General features: G+C 37.1%; 1 protein-coding gene across 2 annotated transcripts in view; it reads right to left on the reverse strand.

Moving 5' to 3' along the window:
• The window catches only part of LOC134541458 (ATP-dependent DNA helicase Q4), a 40,522-nt gene that overhangs the window by 19,680 nt on the left and 2,633 nt on the right, over positions 1-18,209 (reverse strand). For both annotated transcript variants that reach the window (XM_063384929.1, XM_063384930.1), the window contains exons 2-6: positions 13,300-14,986; positions 9,028-9,158; positions 5,088-5,223; positions 2,213-2,442; positions 837-1,106 (exon numbers count right to left, since the gene is read on the reverse strand). In XM_063384929.1, the coding sequence (XP_063240999.1) occupies positions 837-1,106; positions 2,213-2,442; positions 5,088-5,223; positions 9,028-9,158; positions 13,300-14,986 (2,454 nt within the window). The remainder of the gene's footprint in view (positions 1-836; positions 1,107-2,212; positions 2,443-5,087; positions 5,224-9,027; positions 9,159-13,299; positions 14,987-18,209) is intronic.

The following is an 18,209-nucleotide window of genomic DNA, read 5'->3' on the forward strand; positions in this document are numbered from 1 at the left end:
CTCAACCATCTTTATTTCAAACATAACCTTGCATATGCCATTTTATAGTGTTTACAACTGTGCACATAAAAAAAAAACCTTATAAATAAAAAGCTTGAACAGTCTGGGTGACGGCAGGCTGGATAATGACGTTTTCCCCCACAAAATTACTGACACAGAGGTATTTATTGACATTTTCTTTTTTAAGATTTCCCTTTGATTCGTGGACTTTTATAGACCAATGTGGACTCCTGTCACTTCTCTCCTTGTCCCGGCGCGCGGTCGGGAGAAAGAAAAGAAACGCGGGCTCCTCACCTGGCAGACCATGAAGTAGTGATAATTCAATAAAAAATGATTCAATTTTATTCATAAGAGTATGCAATCATTTCATCAATGTTTTGCTATGACGTTGCCACAATAAACTATCGTCCGTAAACCGACTTTACAGACAACCAAATTTTTTTTTAAGATCTCCCTTTGATTCCGCAGACTTTTCCCGACCAATGTGGACTCCCGTCACTTCTCCCCCTTGTTTTCCGGCACGCGGGTCGGGAGAAAGAAAGAAACGCGGGCTCCTCACCTGGCAGACCATGAGGTAGTGATAATTCAATAAAAATGATTCAATTTTATTCATAAGAGTACGCAATCATTTCACCAATTTTTTTGTTATGACGTCGCCGCGTTAATCTATGATCCGTAAACCGACTTTACAGACAGCCAAATTTTCTTTTTTGAGATCTCCCTTTTGATTCTGCGGACTTTCCCCCGACCAATGTGGACTCCCGTCACTTCTCCCCCTTGTTTAACGGCGCGGCGGTCGGGGGGAAAGAGAAAGGGAACGCGCGCTCGCCTCTCACCTGGCAGACCATGAGGTAGGAGGGCCGGAAGTTGTGCGACCACTGCGACACGCAGTGCGCCTCGTCGACGCAGGCGAAGGCCACGGGCGGCAGCTGGCGCAGCAAGGCGCTGAATCCCGTCGCGCGGTCGCCCGACACCACGGCCTCCGGAGACACCAGGAGCACGTCCAGGCGGCCGGCCCCAGCCGCCTCCGCCACGGCCTGGCGCTGCTTGGGCGTCTGGGCCGTGTGGAGGCAGGCGACGCGCAGACACGCCGGTACCCCCGTCACCTGCGAGTGAGCGTCGTCGGTCCCAGTGAGCGTCCATTCTGCCTTCACTCAACTCCAAAATTACGTCACTTCCGAGACACGCTCTTCCCTCACACGCAGGGACCACCTGTATTTCGCGAACACATCTCGTGTCAAGGTGTGTGTCACAAGACACTGTAGCTTTTTTCTTAGAGTAATGGGTAGAGACCTGCAAAATTTGCGGATTCAATGACCTCTAGGATAGACTCCACAGTCAATTTAAATACTCGCGGAAATGACACCTGTTCATCGGCTGCTGGCGCGTGAGACGTGTCTCAACTAGGCTGTCCGCAATTCGGCACTTTCTCGGTTTAGTGTTTCCCATTGGCTCACTGTTCCCCGGATAAAATGTGGGCCAATCGCAAAAGCGGTACGAAGGTATAGTTGTTTTGATGCTAGCCTATCGCGAAATGAATCCGCAAATTTTGCATGTCTCTAGTAATGGGCTTAATGGCGAATCGTGTGCGTGCGTGCAGCGGTATGGTGTCCACGTTCCCATATTGGCCCCCGTCGAGTGCGGGAGAAAACACACCTCTCTCGCAGACCACAGCCGATAACCGCAAGAAGGAAAAAAAAACTGCGGTGTTTCGCGATGCACCTAAGACACGAAACGCATTCGCGAAATACAGGGTGTCCCTGCTTGTATGTATTCCTCTGTGTCACTAAAAAAGGTGTGACTTAGAATCGATTAAATTCAGAAGATGGAGAATGACATTGATTGCAAGACGCAAAAACGTCTAAAAGTTGGGTAAATCTGGTACAAGCAACATAGGGGCTGTGCGTGAAGTATAATTACAGTGAAATCTCATTACAAAAGAAAAAAAAAATCTTTTAAAAAAATTGAATTGTTACTAAATGTTAAACCTGTTCAAATTCTGGAACTCCCGCATTTCATCCGCTCTCTTATATTTGAATGGCGCAGGTCCACCATGTATTTGCGAAATTTCTGTGCCATCCGCCACTGGTGGCAGCGCCGTGTTTTACACACACGCCCACTCCACTGGAAGTCACCCCCACCAAAGTGGGGCACGCCCCGAGAGCCAAGACGCCACACATGGGACACGACAGACGGCGGGCGAGAGAGAGACCTGGTCCTCCATGAGCGAGACGAGCGGGGAGACGACCAGCGTGACGCAGCGGCTCCGCTGGGCGTAGACGTACGCCGGCAGCTGGTAGCACAGGGACTTGCCCGCGCCGGTGGACAGGGTCACGAGGGTGGACAGCCCCGACAGCACCCTCATGACGGCCTCCTCCTGGCCCGGGCGGAACCGCCGGTGCCCGAACTTCAGCAGCGCCGCCACCACCTCCAGCGGCGTGTCTGCGGACATTCCCATGGTCACCGAATTTACTTCATCCTAAAAACCCGCAGAAGTTGTACAGTTCACCAAATTTATTCGATTACAAGACTCATGTCTTCACGGCCAGAGGAAATATGCTAAAGTTACATCATTTAATCAATTGTGAACCACATTTCGTTTATTTTTGTGTACAAGTTGTAAAGGTTACCTAATCTACTCTACTCTAAAACGCCCGTACTTCACGACCCTGTAGAAGTTGTACAGTTCACCAAATTTACTCGATTACAAAAGTCACGTTTTCATGCCTGAGGAAATATGCTAAAGTTACATCATTTAATCAATTCTAAGGTGCATGTCATTATTACTCTGTATGCAAGTTATAATTTACTGGATTCTTAGATGTACGTCTTTCATGACCAAACAAGATTACACTGTTTTATTTCCAGGTCAGTTACATTAGTGAAATTGAAGATCTGTGTGATTTGTTCTTTTTTTTATAAATAATGTTTTTTTTATGAAGAAAATACAATATTCAACAAACAAAATTCACAAAAACTGAGTCATTTTTGAGTAATATAAGCTGTGTAAGTTAAAAAGTTATCAAGATATTGACATGCCTATAACACCATAGTTGATAACTTTTCATAAATAAAGATTTAGTATTTTTTACGGTACTATTAAAGGATTTTGATCATTTAAGATGTGCATGGATATAAATAAAATTTGTTTTGAATCATAGATCAGAATAAGTAAAATTATTATTATTGCATGAAAATTAAACTTATGTATTAAATTCCTCTGCTTCACAATCAATAAAAGAAATGCAGGAAATAATGAGTATTTTAGGAGCAACAAGAGAAAAATTTCTTGCTACCAGAGTCCAAAATAAAAGTTAGAAATATCTATTCAACTGAAATAAAATGTTAAGGAAATCAAGAAGACTTATGAACACACAACACGGCCTCAAACTGAACACTACACAACAAACATTCATCAGGACACCTACGCTGTGGGGGCGTTCAAGTATTACGTAACGCAATTTGGGGGGAGGGGGGTCTTGTAAAATGTTACGATGCAATACAAGGGTGGAAGGGGGGTTTCGAACAACGCGTTACATAATATTGTTTTTTTTTATTTAAATAAAAAACCAGGCAACTAAAATGTCCCATGTTTGCAACCCTTTTCGTTTATGTTTTACGGGGAATTCCTGGATTATATTGTACGTCATTTTTTTTATTAAATAACAATATAAATAAATAAAATAAACAATAAACGCATGTAGTATTGCAAATTAGAAAATGCTTGTTTTATTTATTATTACCGCAAACGTGATTAAAACAATAACAAAGGTATTTTAGCAACTTTCCGGTACTTTGCGCAACATAATTATGAAATTTAGGTAAAAATGGCCACTTGGGTGTTACGTAACATTGAAGGAGGGGGAGGGGGTACATAAAAATCTTACTGCGCGTAACATGGGGGGGAGGGAGGGTCAAAAATCTTCAAAAATTGCGTTACGTAATACTTGAACGCTTCCTGTGGAGTGCATGAGACTAAACAGAAAGGCTTGGCCCCAGGAATGGAAAGTAAGGAATAATAAAGAGAACATAATTAAGAACTCTACCTTCACATAAGAGACATCTCTGACCATGTCAACTATCATGAAGCAAGTCTATGGTTTTCAGGAAAAACTTACTCAGTGCTAATAAATGTGGGTCATGCCAGATTGTTGGGATCACCGACCCAGTGCTCATAAATGTGTCATACCAGGTTGTTGTAATCACTGACCCAGCACTCATAAATGTGGTTTATGCCAGGTTGTTTGAATCATAGACCCAGTGCTCATAAATGTGGGTCATTCCAGTTTGTTGGGATCACAGACCCAGCGCTCATAAATATGGGCCATTCAAGGTTGTTGGGATCACTTCTACAAGTGAGGCAAAGCCTTAAGGCTCTGCGTTACCCGTCACGCTCGGTTACTGCATTTCTATGCCATTATTTTTTTGATTCTATAGCAAATTTCTATGGATGTTTCAGCATTTCAAACAATGTTTTTTTTGTTAATACTCTATGTACATATATTCTTAATGTAATCTGTTACTTTTGGTTTAATCAGTCATGAATTGGCAATTGAATTTTTTTTTTCATTTAAGAGAGTTTTAAAATATTTGCTTACTTGTCACAATAGTTTGAAAATTGAAACACCTGTAAGAATGTATTATAATTTATAATACAATGAATTTTAACAGTGATCAAAATGAATGGCCATCAAAACAAAATGTTCAGATTATACATGAAATTATCTAAAAGGTTTATGTTTGATGAACCATATAATGAGCACTCTAAAACTTTTTTTTTGTGTGTTTCAGCAATTGGATAAAGGTGACAAACAAGTTCCATTTTTTAAATAACCCATTATAAAAATTTGGAATTGTACTACAAAAATAACATGGTGGACTAAGTCAAGCTTTAAGATGAAAATATATGTTTTAGGTTAAATTATTTGTATTCAAAAATACTTTAAATTTTAGGTGTAAATCTAAGATTGATTTACTTAAATCTCTTTCATTACCTGAAATTAAATTAAAAAAAAAAAAAACTTGTACATAATAAATACACATGGATGATGACAAAATCGATAAAATTAGGCATTAGGAGAACTTACCTATAAGTGAACCATCTTCATTTAGTTTGTACACAGGTGGTACCTTGGATGGAGGCAAGGTCTCAATTCCCAATTCTTCTTTCATAGAATCAGGTAAATCTTTCTGTTCAGCCAAACTCCGAACCTCTAGTTCTTCCTACAAAAAATAAGTTGTATTTGATAGTTACTTTAGTACCTTTACTGGTGTGGACGCCAACAAATCATAAAAATAAATAGGTTCAGCTTTTAGGGCGTGTATTACCACAAACAATTATAAATAAAAATTATAATTAATTATAAAGAAGATAAGTATGTACATACAGTAGTAACATTTTTTCCTTCACGTTTTGCAGGAGAGTGCTGAAATGTGGGTGATTTAAACTCGTCAGGTATTATATCCAACTTCTCAAACTTGGAATAAAATGTAGAAAAATGTAAAACTAAGGAATTCTAGCAAACTAACTAGAAAAAGAAAAAGAAAAAGAAAAAAAAACTCCAAAGAACATTCACTTGCATATAGAGGTTAAACACCATTTGACGCACATATCAATGTCAGCCTTAGCGATCCTTTGTTCCCACGGAGTTGCCACAATCACTAAGATGTCATGCCCGCTTAAAGAGGAAATAGTTGATTATTAGGTCCTAAATGACATCAATCCTCAAGCTTGGAGAAAGTATTAAGGTGGTTTGAAACCCACCTTAATCTCAAAGGAAAGACTATATGGCGTAGACGAGTGCAAATCCTTGCCATGTCTAAATGAGAATGAAGTTTAATGCTCATTCCTTGGTTATGTGTTGTTAAGACCTTCAACAATACTCTCCAACGATTAGTTTTTTACGATCCTTCCTAGCGAGTTCCTTTCAAACTATTAAACACACTTAAATATAGCATTAGCCTTCACACAGGTACTGTTTGTTTTGCTAACCAACTGCTAACCAGAGTGGCTCTAAGTTTAGAATAGACACCAAGTCCATAGATTAATACATTCATGATCCCATAATAGTTCAACTTTGTGTGGATAACTTGACCATCAGAAACCCTACCTTTGTTTTTGGATGTGTAAACAACTTATCTCTCAATATACAGCATTTGGGAGGAGTAGTTTCGCAAAAATGGAACATAAACGTGACACAAAAGATGGCGCACTTACGCGCAGCAACATAAACCTGTATATAGTTACTTTCGTATACATTAGAGTACATACCAAAAGTATTGGTGTTCCAAAAGGTACTTTATGTTAGTGAAACTACTCTTGAATATATTTGGTCAACTAAAATAGTCATATTAAAAAATAATATCAAGTTTTAAAATACCTAACAATACAGAAAACTGGCATTACAATGATCACCATACATATTCTCCTTGCAATATGTCAATGGGCTCGGTAGCACAGCCGTAGAGCATGCGCTTGTTATATTCAAGGGACGAAGTTCAAATCTCTCTCGCAAATTTTTTTATAACATTATAATAATGTTGAATCCGCTAAATAAGGTTAGAGTTTGTTTAATAATTATTTACATACTGATTTCAGTCATTTAAGCAAAAAACTAATCTACAAATTATGTGTAATTAAAGTTGTGTGTTTGAAAATTTTTCAGGTTAGTATTTTAGTAATATCATAGAACTATAACTCATAACGTATGAGGAAACTTTAAAACAATTTTTTTTTGTGAATTTAAATAAAATAGACAGTATTTTAATAAAATGCCTTGTCAAAAATCAGGTCCAAAGCTGTGGTTTAAGGAATTTTTTCAAACCTTTTTCGCTTTTATCAGAGCCATTTCTAATAGTTTAAAATTTCTGTTTGTTCTGTGCTGCCATCTGCGGGTGATGGTGACAAGCGACGTTTATGATTCACGCAGCAAATTCTAGGGGGCGGGTGCAGAAAGTAAATGCATGATTCTAGTCTAGAATTTTCGGCATGTACTTGAAAAGCAAATATTTCGTGTCCGAGTTTAGCATTGTAAGTTCATCTGCACATGAGCAACATGAGAACACATGCATTTGCTTGCTACCGAGATTAAATGTTTTCACATCACTGGCGAGTAGGTACTGGAAGACTCACTCACTTTTTATATTTTACCTGCGTCTCTTTGTTTGATAAGTGCAAGAACCATTTGTACAAGCACAGAGGTGAATTAGGAGTGCGAGGGAGATAATATTTTCTCGCGCGCGGTCAGTTGAAGTGGTTCATTTTTTCCTCGTAGGATAGCGTTGCATTCGGCCAGAAGAGCGTACGACACGACATCGTGTGGCGATCCCGCGAACTAGTAGGAAAACGGAATGCCACCGGGTGGCCGGGAAGGGGGGGGGGGGGAAAGGGGGGGGGGGGGTTTAGTGGCGTGAGATAGAAAGACAAATGAAGGACAGCTGATAGGGGGGGATGAGTCAGCTGAAGCAGCCGAGGCAATGGCTTTGTGATGTGCTGAGAAGCACAAGACGACACTGGACTATCACGCCCGTTTCATACAAACCAGACAGAGCGGATAGATATTTTTTTTTTTCGTTTAAAGGAACACCGTTTTTATGCTTAACTGTTTCGTCGTCCGTGGATGTTACTGTGTGATGTCGAGAAATTATATGTCTAATTTATATTCGCGCTCATTAAAAAAACGATTACAACTAATACGTTTAAAGTATGCTTTACAGTTAGCACATAGTTGAAATGTTTTTTGTTTGTTTTAAATCATCTGCTGATTGCACGAATAATAAACCTTAAATTAATTTTTCATGGCGAGAATCATAAGACGACAGAATAATTTAAATGTTATTCAATGTCATACAAGCACAGAGGTGAATTAACCTGTATTAATAGCGACGAATCGATCAGGACCCTAGAATTGACAGCTCTTGGCATTTTATGAGAGTTTAAAAATTAATTACGGCTTAACGACCGATCAACATCAGATTTATTAGAGATAATGAATAGTAGAGAGGAATAGTTTGCAGTAACCATCTGCTACAATTCACACTTGCAGAACACTGAGGCCCCTGAATAATATAATCTTGCTAATTTTTATGTGGAAATATTTTCACCAAAGTTACAATGAAATACAAACCACACAATTAAAATCTAAATCAGGTGTATCAGCACTCATTTAAGTGTTTCCACTTTTATAATTACTAAGGCTTTACAACAATTCAGCTCGGATCACAGGAAGATAATCGGGCACAACTCACATCCAAACCTTAGTCTTGACTTTGAATATATATACTGTATAGAAGTCGCGAGTGGATAGGATTTACTCTACGTTTTTCAGAAGCGTATGATGAGCAGCTTGGGAACTTCACCGCTGCAGTGCGCTGCCGTAACGCCCTGCATCGTCTTAGTTGTTATTTACACGTTAGAGCGCAGCGCTGTCGCCCGCTGTCATTCCCTGCTCCCCTCATCCATCATTCACTACAGCTCAAGTTCGTTCAATGGGAGGGGGAAGGGGTGTTTGAAGAGTTCGAAACTTGTCCGCTAGGGACCACCACAAGTCGATGCCCTAGAGATGGTGGCGATTGCGGCGGTGAATTAACCAACTACCTCAAAACCGTATTAGAAATTTTAACCTGGGCTGGCGACTTCTATACAGTATATATATTCAAAGGTCTTGACTAATTTGAAACTTAACATCAAATACATCATCCTTTTTCGAACCCACAGCCAATGGAAGAGGCAATTTCGTCATTCCAGATGTGGGGAATGAAAAAAATCTAGTCATCGGGGGCTAAAGTCTTCCTATATCAGCCGCTAGAGACGCCAAGATTTTATCAAAGAGTAATACACCTTAACAACTTCATTCAAGAACATTAATAAAACAGACCATGTCTTGCATGTTACAAATTTTCCGATGCAAGTTCATCAGAAGCAAAGGCAATGAATGCCACACGTTACATTCATGAAATAATTCTTGTAATTTTAAAGAACTTGCTGTGTCTAATGATAAAATGTGAACTGAAGAGGGTGGTTCTCACCCTTCCCAGTTGGAACGTTCTTCTAACGTTCGGCTGCGCGAGTTCTGCAGCCATTGCTTCCGCCTGCTCCAGAGTTGGGAACGGACTTTCGTCTTCTTCTTCACCCTCATCTTGCGGCAACAACTTGTCCCCTGGTAAATAAAAAAAATATATATATATATATAAATACATACAATTTGCATACAATATAAAATTCTTCTCGAGATACTTTTTCCAACAACAGCACAAAATATGTCACGAATATAATGACCCCAATTATAATCACAGTTAATCCCTGCTCTAAACAATGTTTTGTTATGACGTCACGTTAAACTATCGTCCCTAAACCGAATTTACAGACAACCAATTTTTTGTTAACATATTTTAAAATCAGGTTAAAGGTATGCAAATCAGTGCCCGTAATTTTTCAAAGATTGCCGTAAATTTACTATGATCGTTGGATAATTTGTAACCAGCATTCTTCGTAAGTTGAAGGTGAAAATTTAAATATTTCATATAATTTAATATATTATATAATTTAAAAAAATAATAACACAACAGTGGCAAGATACATCAGCGTGCTGTACCACTGGATCTACTTTCGAGGGCTTTTCACAAAATGATTCTGATCTAGGGGAATTGTTAGAATAAAAGGAAGGGCTAATAATTTAACAAGTTAATGGAAAATAGCCTTTGTATTTAGGCCTACATTAATATTGTATCTGGTATTCTTTTTATGCAGAATACTAATAAGTAGGGGCAGGCATTTTTCACACAAAAAAAAAATTGGAATGCCCATAAGATTGCAATACGGTATGCATGTGCCTTCAATTGGTGGCCATCTGTCAGAGAAGCCATTGCTTTTTTTTGACATAGCCACTCAGGACGTACATGTTTCCGCACTGAATTACTGTGACTGCAGATCTGACGGTAGACGTGTACCTGTATGAAGCTCAACCAATCACGAAAACACAGACGATGCTACAGTGTTTCAACTCTCAGCTAGTCTCAAAATCTTTTCGCAAAAAATACATGCCCCTACTAATTAGTATGACTGCAACTGGAAGCCATGTATAAACCTTGACCTGTGATCCCCACAGCTCTTTTTATTATTATTATTTTTTGCTAAAGCAGTATTTTTCACTTACAAAATAACCGACTCAATAACAGTAATAGAATAATATAATAGAATAATATAAAATACAAGTTAAAATTTAAATATTCAAGACGTGCCTCTTAACAACACCACCACCTGATAGGTCAAGACTGCCAACACAACAACCTGAGGGCTGGTAGACACTCGAATAAACGAGTATGTTCACCCAGTGATACATATATACACACACACACAGAGTAAAGCCCTCTTAAGAAAATTTCCTGCATTATGATTTTGAACAAAAATTTCCCTGTTAATAATTCTAAATTGCAAAGTACCTTGACTTCTTAACAGGGATTTACTGCATACAAGTTTTTAAACGCTTCAAACGAGGATGAAATGAGTAATGATAAAATAAAGATGTACCCAGGAGAGTTTGAAGAAGAGAGAAATTTGACAACCAGGATCAATTTTTAAGCATATTCTCGCATTTAGTAACAAAACAAGATTATCCACATGGCACCACAGCAGCACTTTGTAGGAGAGTGCCTGTGATGTGAGTTTTGGAGCGGTAAAATCTAACCGTTAACTATTTTCATTAGGCCTATTTTTCAACATATTTAACATCCCCTCAAGATCCAAGTAAGCACCATTATATAGTACTCAGTCCATCCATGAACACTCCCAATTTTTGACGTGACAACGTCTAATAAATCAATGAACGCCGGCTGCACGCACGGAAAAATGTCCCGTTATGCACATTGTCCTATTACGCTGTGTCCCATTACGCTCATTGAGCGCTTGCGCCGCATCTATCTCTCATCCACTAGATTGGAACAACCATCGATTTGACTTTTTCGAGGCACATTAAACTTGAAACACTCCCATTCATTTCCTACTTTTCCTATCATCGTCCTATCCTTAACAGAATAACACAGATTAGAAGAAGTTAAATAGCAAACATATATAAAAGTTATAGTTAAAATAATCTCTTTGTTAAAGTAAAAAACATATTTGAATTAATGAGTGCACATACAAGTAAATTCATCAATTAAATTGTAGATTTCATTTCACTCCTTCTTTATATACATACAAAACAGTGATAATTCAATAAAAATTATTCTATTTTATTCATAAAAGTATGCAATCATTTCATCAATGTTTTGTCATGACGACACGTTAAACTATCGTCCGTAAACCGAATTTACAGACAACCAATTTTTTACTCAATTTAAGGGAACACCTACCCGGGCACACATACGGTGCACAGAGCTTCAGAAGAACCACGCGATTTGAAAGCTGCTTATGTATATCCAAGTGCAAGAGGTGTCTGTTCACGAAAAGCATCCGAGAATGCGTTGAGGGCTAATGCGTGGTTCTGTTTCCATATTTTGTTTCCAAAAATTTATTTTTAGGTCAGTTGAAAAAGTGTTCAAATGTGTATTTTCAGAATAATTTTTAAACATGAAACGCCCGGTAAAGATTCTTGAAAGCACCAAAGGACCTTGCATTACACCTTTATCTTCATTTTTCCTCCTTAAGAGTGTTATGATTACTGCTCAAATCTCATAGTAGTCCTATGCATGAATAAAAGACTGCACTCTAGTCCACAGCTTATGCTTGAAGCACCAGCGAGTGTCAACTTATTATTAAATCTCACTAACACAGATACACCCCTGACAAGGCGGGCCCCTTATCCTGGTCTTCATAAATGGTTGTTTGCAGCAGTTTTTCAACTGAAATACTCATACGGTTTAATAATGTAAAAAAAGTTTTGCAACTATTTTATTCTACACTAGCTAATAATCTGTGGCTTTGCTCGTACAATTTCAGGGTATTGCTTGATATCTCAACAGTAAAATAAATATATGAGATTTATTCCAAACATTTTTACTAATGAAATAGACACATTAAATTGTCAACTGCATAAAAGATTTTCCTAATTATTATTTTAACCATTTAAAAATTAAATTTTTTAAAGAGGTTATGCGTAGGTCTTTTTAATTTTTAGTTTAGGCTAAGTACCTGATTTTATAACCTCTTTTTTTGTGTGTTCGAGGATACTTTTTACATTTAGGAAATCACACTTACCTCGTTTTATTTTCATGAGGTAGGCAATTTAAAACATTTGGTAACAAACACCTATTTCGGTTTAATTAAGTTTATACAATAGTTTACACTAACACTCATTTATCATGGTTAAAGCTATGATTACATTATTTTGAAATATTTGATACAACCGCACGCATCTTTATTTGAAATTTAAAGTACAGATAACAAATTTCTTAATCATGCCAAGTATTACTTTAAAAAAATTCAAAACTTTTTTACTTTTCTCCTTTTTTAGTGATTTCTATGTAAAAATTCAGAACAAGTAAATATGGCCAAATAAAACCAAACTCATACCTTTTTTTACCACAGATATATACTTCAAGTAATTATGATAAATTTACTTACATTCATATTGAATTTAAATTTATTTAGGGAATATTAATTTAGTGGATTATAAATTTTTATATACTTTTTAATAATGCTAACCCCTGTTAAACTTAAAGTGTGATATGTTGGAGAATGTTAAATAAGAGAAAGTATGTTAAAATGTTTTAAAAAGTAAAAAATAAAATTTTTAAAATTTAATTTATAAATGCAGTTGCAATGCTCAGATAATTTTTGAGAAAACTTGGACAGTTTTAAAATGACGAGTTAATAAAAAACTCCTGCACTCTCATGGGAGAGTAAGGTTAAAAATTATATGGTGATATCTTGTAAAAATTATTTTGAAACGACTGCATTGCCAGAAACACTTAATACATAACATATCAAGCAACATCACAATCAACAATTTATTCACAAAACTTCTCGGAACAGAATACATAATGGGATATAAAAAATTAATAAATGTTGGAACTCTGACAAAATAAGCAAGATATTCCTGCCAACATACAGTACATGGTTGCGCTATGCGTTCCAGTAGTAGAAAGGAATTAGACAAGGTAGAAGTAAGTACTTAGAAAAAAAACATGTTAAATTTATTAATTGAAAATTGAAACACATTTACTTATTTATTTTTATTTTTATTTATTTTATTTGTAACATGCCACACCAACAGCACAAGGCTCCAACGGTGGGCACAACATGTTACATGCTACATGGCACTACAGGTCATGCAACACTATTAAAACCAGGAGCTACATTACCTTTGTTGAGGCAGTTCCTCGCGTAATGGCCAACGTCGCCACAGCTGAAGCAAGTCAGCAGGCCTCCGCCCCCGCTGTTCGCCGGAGTGTCGTCGGAGCAACCGGCGAAGCCAGCAGCCCTCTTCTTCTTCTTCCACTCCAGCTTCTTGTACTTGGAGAAGTTCACAGTCTTCTTGCCCCGCGCATAAATCTTCTTCTTCAAGTTTATGCTGACGTAGTTGTCGTTTGCCTGGCCCGAAGACATCTTCTTCTCCAGCAGTTCTTTTTTCGACAATTTCCCGCCTTTCTTCTTGGTTTTCTTCGAGATCTGCTTCTCTTCCTCGACTATGGTATTTGCAATCTCGTACACGTCGATTTCCTTCACAGTCTTCGAGCATTCTTTAGGAGTGCCTTCACTTAGACAACTGGGGGAAGCCGAGGTTTTGTCGCAAGATTTTCTAGATATGAGGTTGTCAGCATCAACGTCAAATTTGCACTTTTTATCGGGCTTTCTGTTTGTTACCAATGGCGTATTGGTATGGGTGGTATAACTACACGATTTCCGCTTGATTCCAAAACTAAATCTGGATTGGGATTCGGTTTCAGACCCACTGTCATCCACAATATCTTCATCGCTGGCAAAGGACTCGCCGAACTTTTTGTTTTGAAAACTATCAGCAACGACAGCATTGTCGAATACAGAGTCAAACATAGTACAAGGTTTAAAATTAAGGCACTCCGCCTCAGGGGAAATTGATGACTTCGCATTCGATCCCAGCGACTCGATCCCCGAGTCATTTTGCAATGAAGGTTTGCAGTGCAAATCATTGGCTTTCGCACATCTTTCCAGCCAGCCCTGATCAATCTTCCTGAGGGGTGTACAGTCAGACTGCGAACTTGATGGTGCAAACATTTTTTGCACAATGTTTACCGCAGTGTGAGCTACTGGCGTGCGGATCGTCGCAATTTTAAATTTATCACTTTGACAAGCGTTATTGCTTTCCGAGCCCGACGGCTGGGAGCACGTTAAATTTAACGAAACATCTTGAAACTGGCTTGGGGCAGATGAAGACACATAATCATCTTCACAGGACACAGAGTCAAAATTTGAAATGCTTTCTATTGCACAGCTGTCGGATCGGTTGCGCTTCAAGGTTCGCGAAACAGACAGGGGTTTCCGAGGGTTCCTTATCTTAAATTTGGCCCCAGCAAACAGCTTCTGGGAAAGCTGAGATGAACGCGTTTCAATAATGGGCAATTTTTTATTTTCTGGCTTACATTCCTTTTTCACGTTCAAATGGATCCCCCAAACCCCCTTTACATTCTTCAATTCATTAGCGATTTTCGATTCCTCTTCATTTTTCTCGCAAGCTGCAGGCAACATTCCTTCAGGAACGGCATCACTGCTTCCACTAAAGCTGTTGATGTCGATTGGAGTGATAGGACTACATATTTCTAGACTAGCTTCCAGTTGATGTAAATTCATGGAGTCTGTAGTATCAATTGTGTCATTTTGCGAATCCTCAAGAATATCATTTTTCTTATTTGTCTCTAGGGCAGAGAAAGCGCTGTTTGAAAACGAAGAGCTGTTTTCGCAGTCTTCTGAAAATGATATTTCCATGAGAGATTTTTGTAGAATGAGTGACTTAAGATGGTAATATGTTTTGTATGCATCTCTAACTTTTTCAGCAGCTGAACGGATATCATTCTGAAACAAAAACAAAAAATAAGTTGTATAGTAAAGAACTGCATAATAAGATGATGTTCCACTAAACAGAATATTATTTGCACCACATAATAAGTAAATTAAGATGATGATGATGATTATGTTAGACTATTATGGATCTACAAATCTTAGGTGCCAGGTTGCCAAGATGCCCAACTTATTCCTTTTGGTGACTAACTTCTGCTAAGATACCAACATATTACTATACAAAGGTTTTGAAAATATCAGCAAATTTTGTTGTTACAAAATCTAGTTGTACAGAAATTACTGGGTCAAAGAAACAGGGATGGAATTAAAACTAGTGTGTGTTTATCTTATCTGTGGTGTGCAACCCTAACATGGTTAGAAAGAAAACAGGTTTATTAAAAAAAACAACCAAATATACTGTTGTTTTTGGTCCAAACCAAGGTTTTTTTTTTTAGGTTTAAACCGGTTTTCTTTATTACATCATTTATTTTGGTTCTCAGAATGTTAAAAATGAAAGCCATACAACAAACCACATTTCTGCCACTCATGTTGAACCAAAAAAGTTATAGCATCAAACAACCGGAAGTCCAGCAAATCTGCACATCTGACTGGGACTTTAAACACAAAAATTACAATTCACTAATAAATTTTTAATTTCAGAGGAAAATTTAGCTGGGTATAATTGACAAATATTCCGATAATATAAATGATAAGATCTTCACTAGTACATAACTTTGTTCCTGTAAATCGCAAGAAACATTAATGAGCCAACTGCTGTTATTATAAGTGTGGAACTAGACCATTCATTTGAAAAAATTATGATATTCTATTCAAAACTACATTATTTAAAAAAAATTTTTTTTTGACGTGACGTCTAATAAATCGATGAACGCCGGATCCACGCACGAAAAAGTGTCCCACTACGGATGTCCCACTACGGATATGTCATGTTTGCTCATTGTACGCATGCGTGGCATCTCTCTTCATGCTCATTGTACACATGTGTGGCATCTCTTCCACTCGATTGGAACAACCATCGATTTGACTTTTCAATCATATTTTCATCGTTTGAATTATTAATATTACGTAATTTAACGATCGTCCACCGATTTTCAGCACAATCGGTACGGTTATTTAAAAGTAATGTTGAATATTCAAATACGTTTTGAACCAACAATGGTGTTTTACAGTTACACATAATAATTCAAAATACACCCGGGATCTTTTGCACAATGTTTTAAAAAATATTGTAACACATTATAAATATGTTTGGTGTATTTGGGATGCGTATTTGTTATAAAATCGTGTTATAAAAACGAAATAATATTATTCCCCTACCATGAACAAAATTTTTATAAATCTGTTTATAACATCTGAAACTATTATTTTTCAAGTATAGCCTTGTGGCCGTGCGGTTAGCAACGCTAACTGTTGTCGGTTCGAATCCTGGCAGCTGCGAATTTTTTTTTTTTACTTGTAAAAATAAACATGGCGCATGCAACATTTCAAAAGTAATAAATATATTTGAATTAATGAATGCAAATAAAAGTAAATTTATTAATTAAATTGTACATATCATTTCACTCCTTCTTTGTATCTATACAAAATAGTGATAATTTAATAAAAATGATTCAATTTTATTCATAAAAGTATGCAGAGGTAGATTGTATCATACAAAAGATAGAAAATTTAAAAAAATTTCTTCCTCAAAGAATGTTATATTTTTAATGCCTAAATAGTTTGGTTGCAAAAACCAATTACGGCTCAGTCTCAGGCCGAATATGATATTTCCTTTTCTTCTGGATCAATCATTTCATCAATGTTTTGTTATGACGTCACATTAAACTATCGTCCGTAAACCTACTTTGCAGACAACCAATTTTTTTGGTAAAAACAACATGGTTTAAACCATGGTTTATAACTATGTGGTTTAATGATATGCTAACCCTGGCTTTCAGATAAATAAAGTACTTTATAGGATGCAGAACCTGTGTGCCGCAAAATGCTTGGAAACACCGCATATTTACAACTAGACCAAAATTGAACCTGAAAACAGAGCGTGTGTGAGCGCAGAATTATACTGGAGCATAGCACAGTTTAATTCGTTACTGTTAAAACAAAATAAAAAAGTATAATGTTCACAAAAGTGAACACTTCTTTTCCTCACTGGCTCCCAGATTTTGTGTGCGGCTCCTAAACTTTCAGCGATTCTGTAGAGGTCGTTTATTTATGTATTTATTTTAATTTATTTATACACTAACCATATTGGCACTAGGCGATTTACAAATTTCTAGTGTTTTTATCACATATTACAAAAAGTAAAATATTGGGTTAACACTAAATATCAAACCATGCTATAAAAAACCATTAAAGAAAATTAATAACTAACATAATAAAAAAGTACTAGCCCTTCCATAAATAAAAAAACTCAGTTCACATTCGTAAAAAAAAACCTGTTTAAAGAGTTTATTTCTATATATTATACCACATTTTATGAATCGTCTTTTGGTAATATAGACTCGGTAGGGTCAAAATTCCAGTGCGCTGCCTCTGTTAATGTGCCTTTGCATGATGATTATTTAATTCTCACGTCTGAGCATTGTGACAGTGAGTAAGGCAGGGATTTCACGGCAGGGCGATGTGATTCAGCGGTGGTTTATCATAGTCTTCTGTGGCACAGAGGTGAAGCGAAACCACAAAAAAAAAAACCGTCCTGAACCCGGAAAAAGTGAAAAATCTCAGACCCGGCTGGGAATCGAAACCTGGGACTCTTCGCTCACCAGGCAGTAGCCCAAACCACTGAGCCAACTGGTCTTACGAAACCTAACATAAGCCTACGTTAACAGATGATGCAATACTGACGGAACAATGTCGCGGGTAAGGCTTAGCACAGAGAAGTGAGTGGGAAAGTTTTCTGCTCAGAAAATTTTCTAGAAAAATATAACCTCGTATTATTCCGTGATTTTTTTTTTTTCCATTTATTTTTCCAATATCAAAATAGTTTTCCATAATTTAAGTTAGCCTAATTGACCAATATCATAATAAAATTTTTCTATGGTCGAGTTTTATGTGTGTATAATGTTTAGTGTTCATTCTCTATTAAGAACTTTTTAAACCACTTGTAAAATTTTACGTTACTATTATATTAGAGTACAGGTAAAAAAAAACTTAAAGTCAAAAAGTAGGTATGCACATATGCATATAGAAATTTGGTCTTTCTATACCACCTAATGACTCA

This window comes from Bacillus rossius, chromosome 18, assembly GCF_032445375.1.
Source record: "Bacillus rossius redtenbacheri isolate Brsri chromosome 18, Brsri_v3, whole genome shotgun sequence".
NCBI classification, from domain to species: domain Eukaryota; kingdom Metazoa; phylum Arthropoda; class Insecta; order Phasmatodea; family Bacillidae; genus Bacillus; species Bacillus rossius.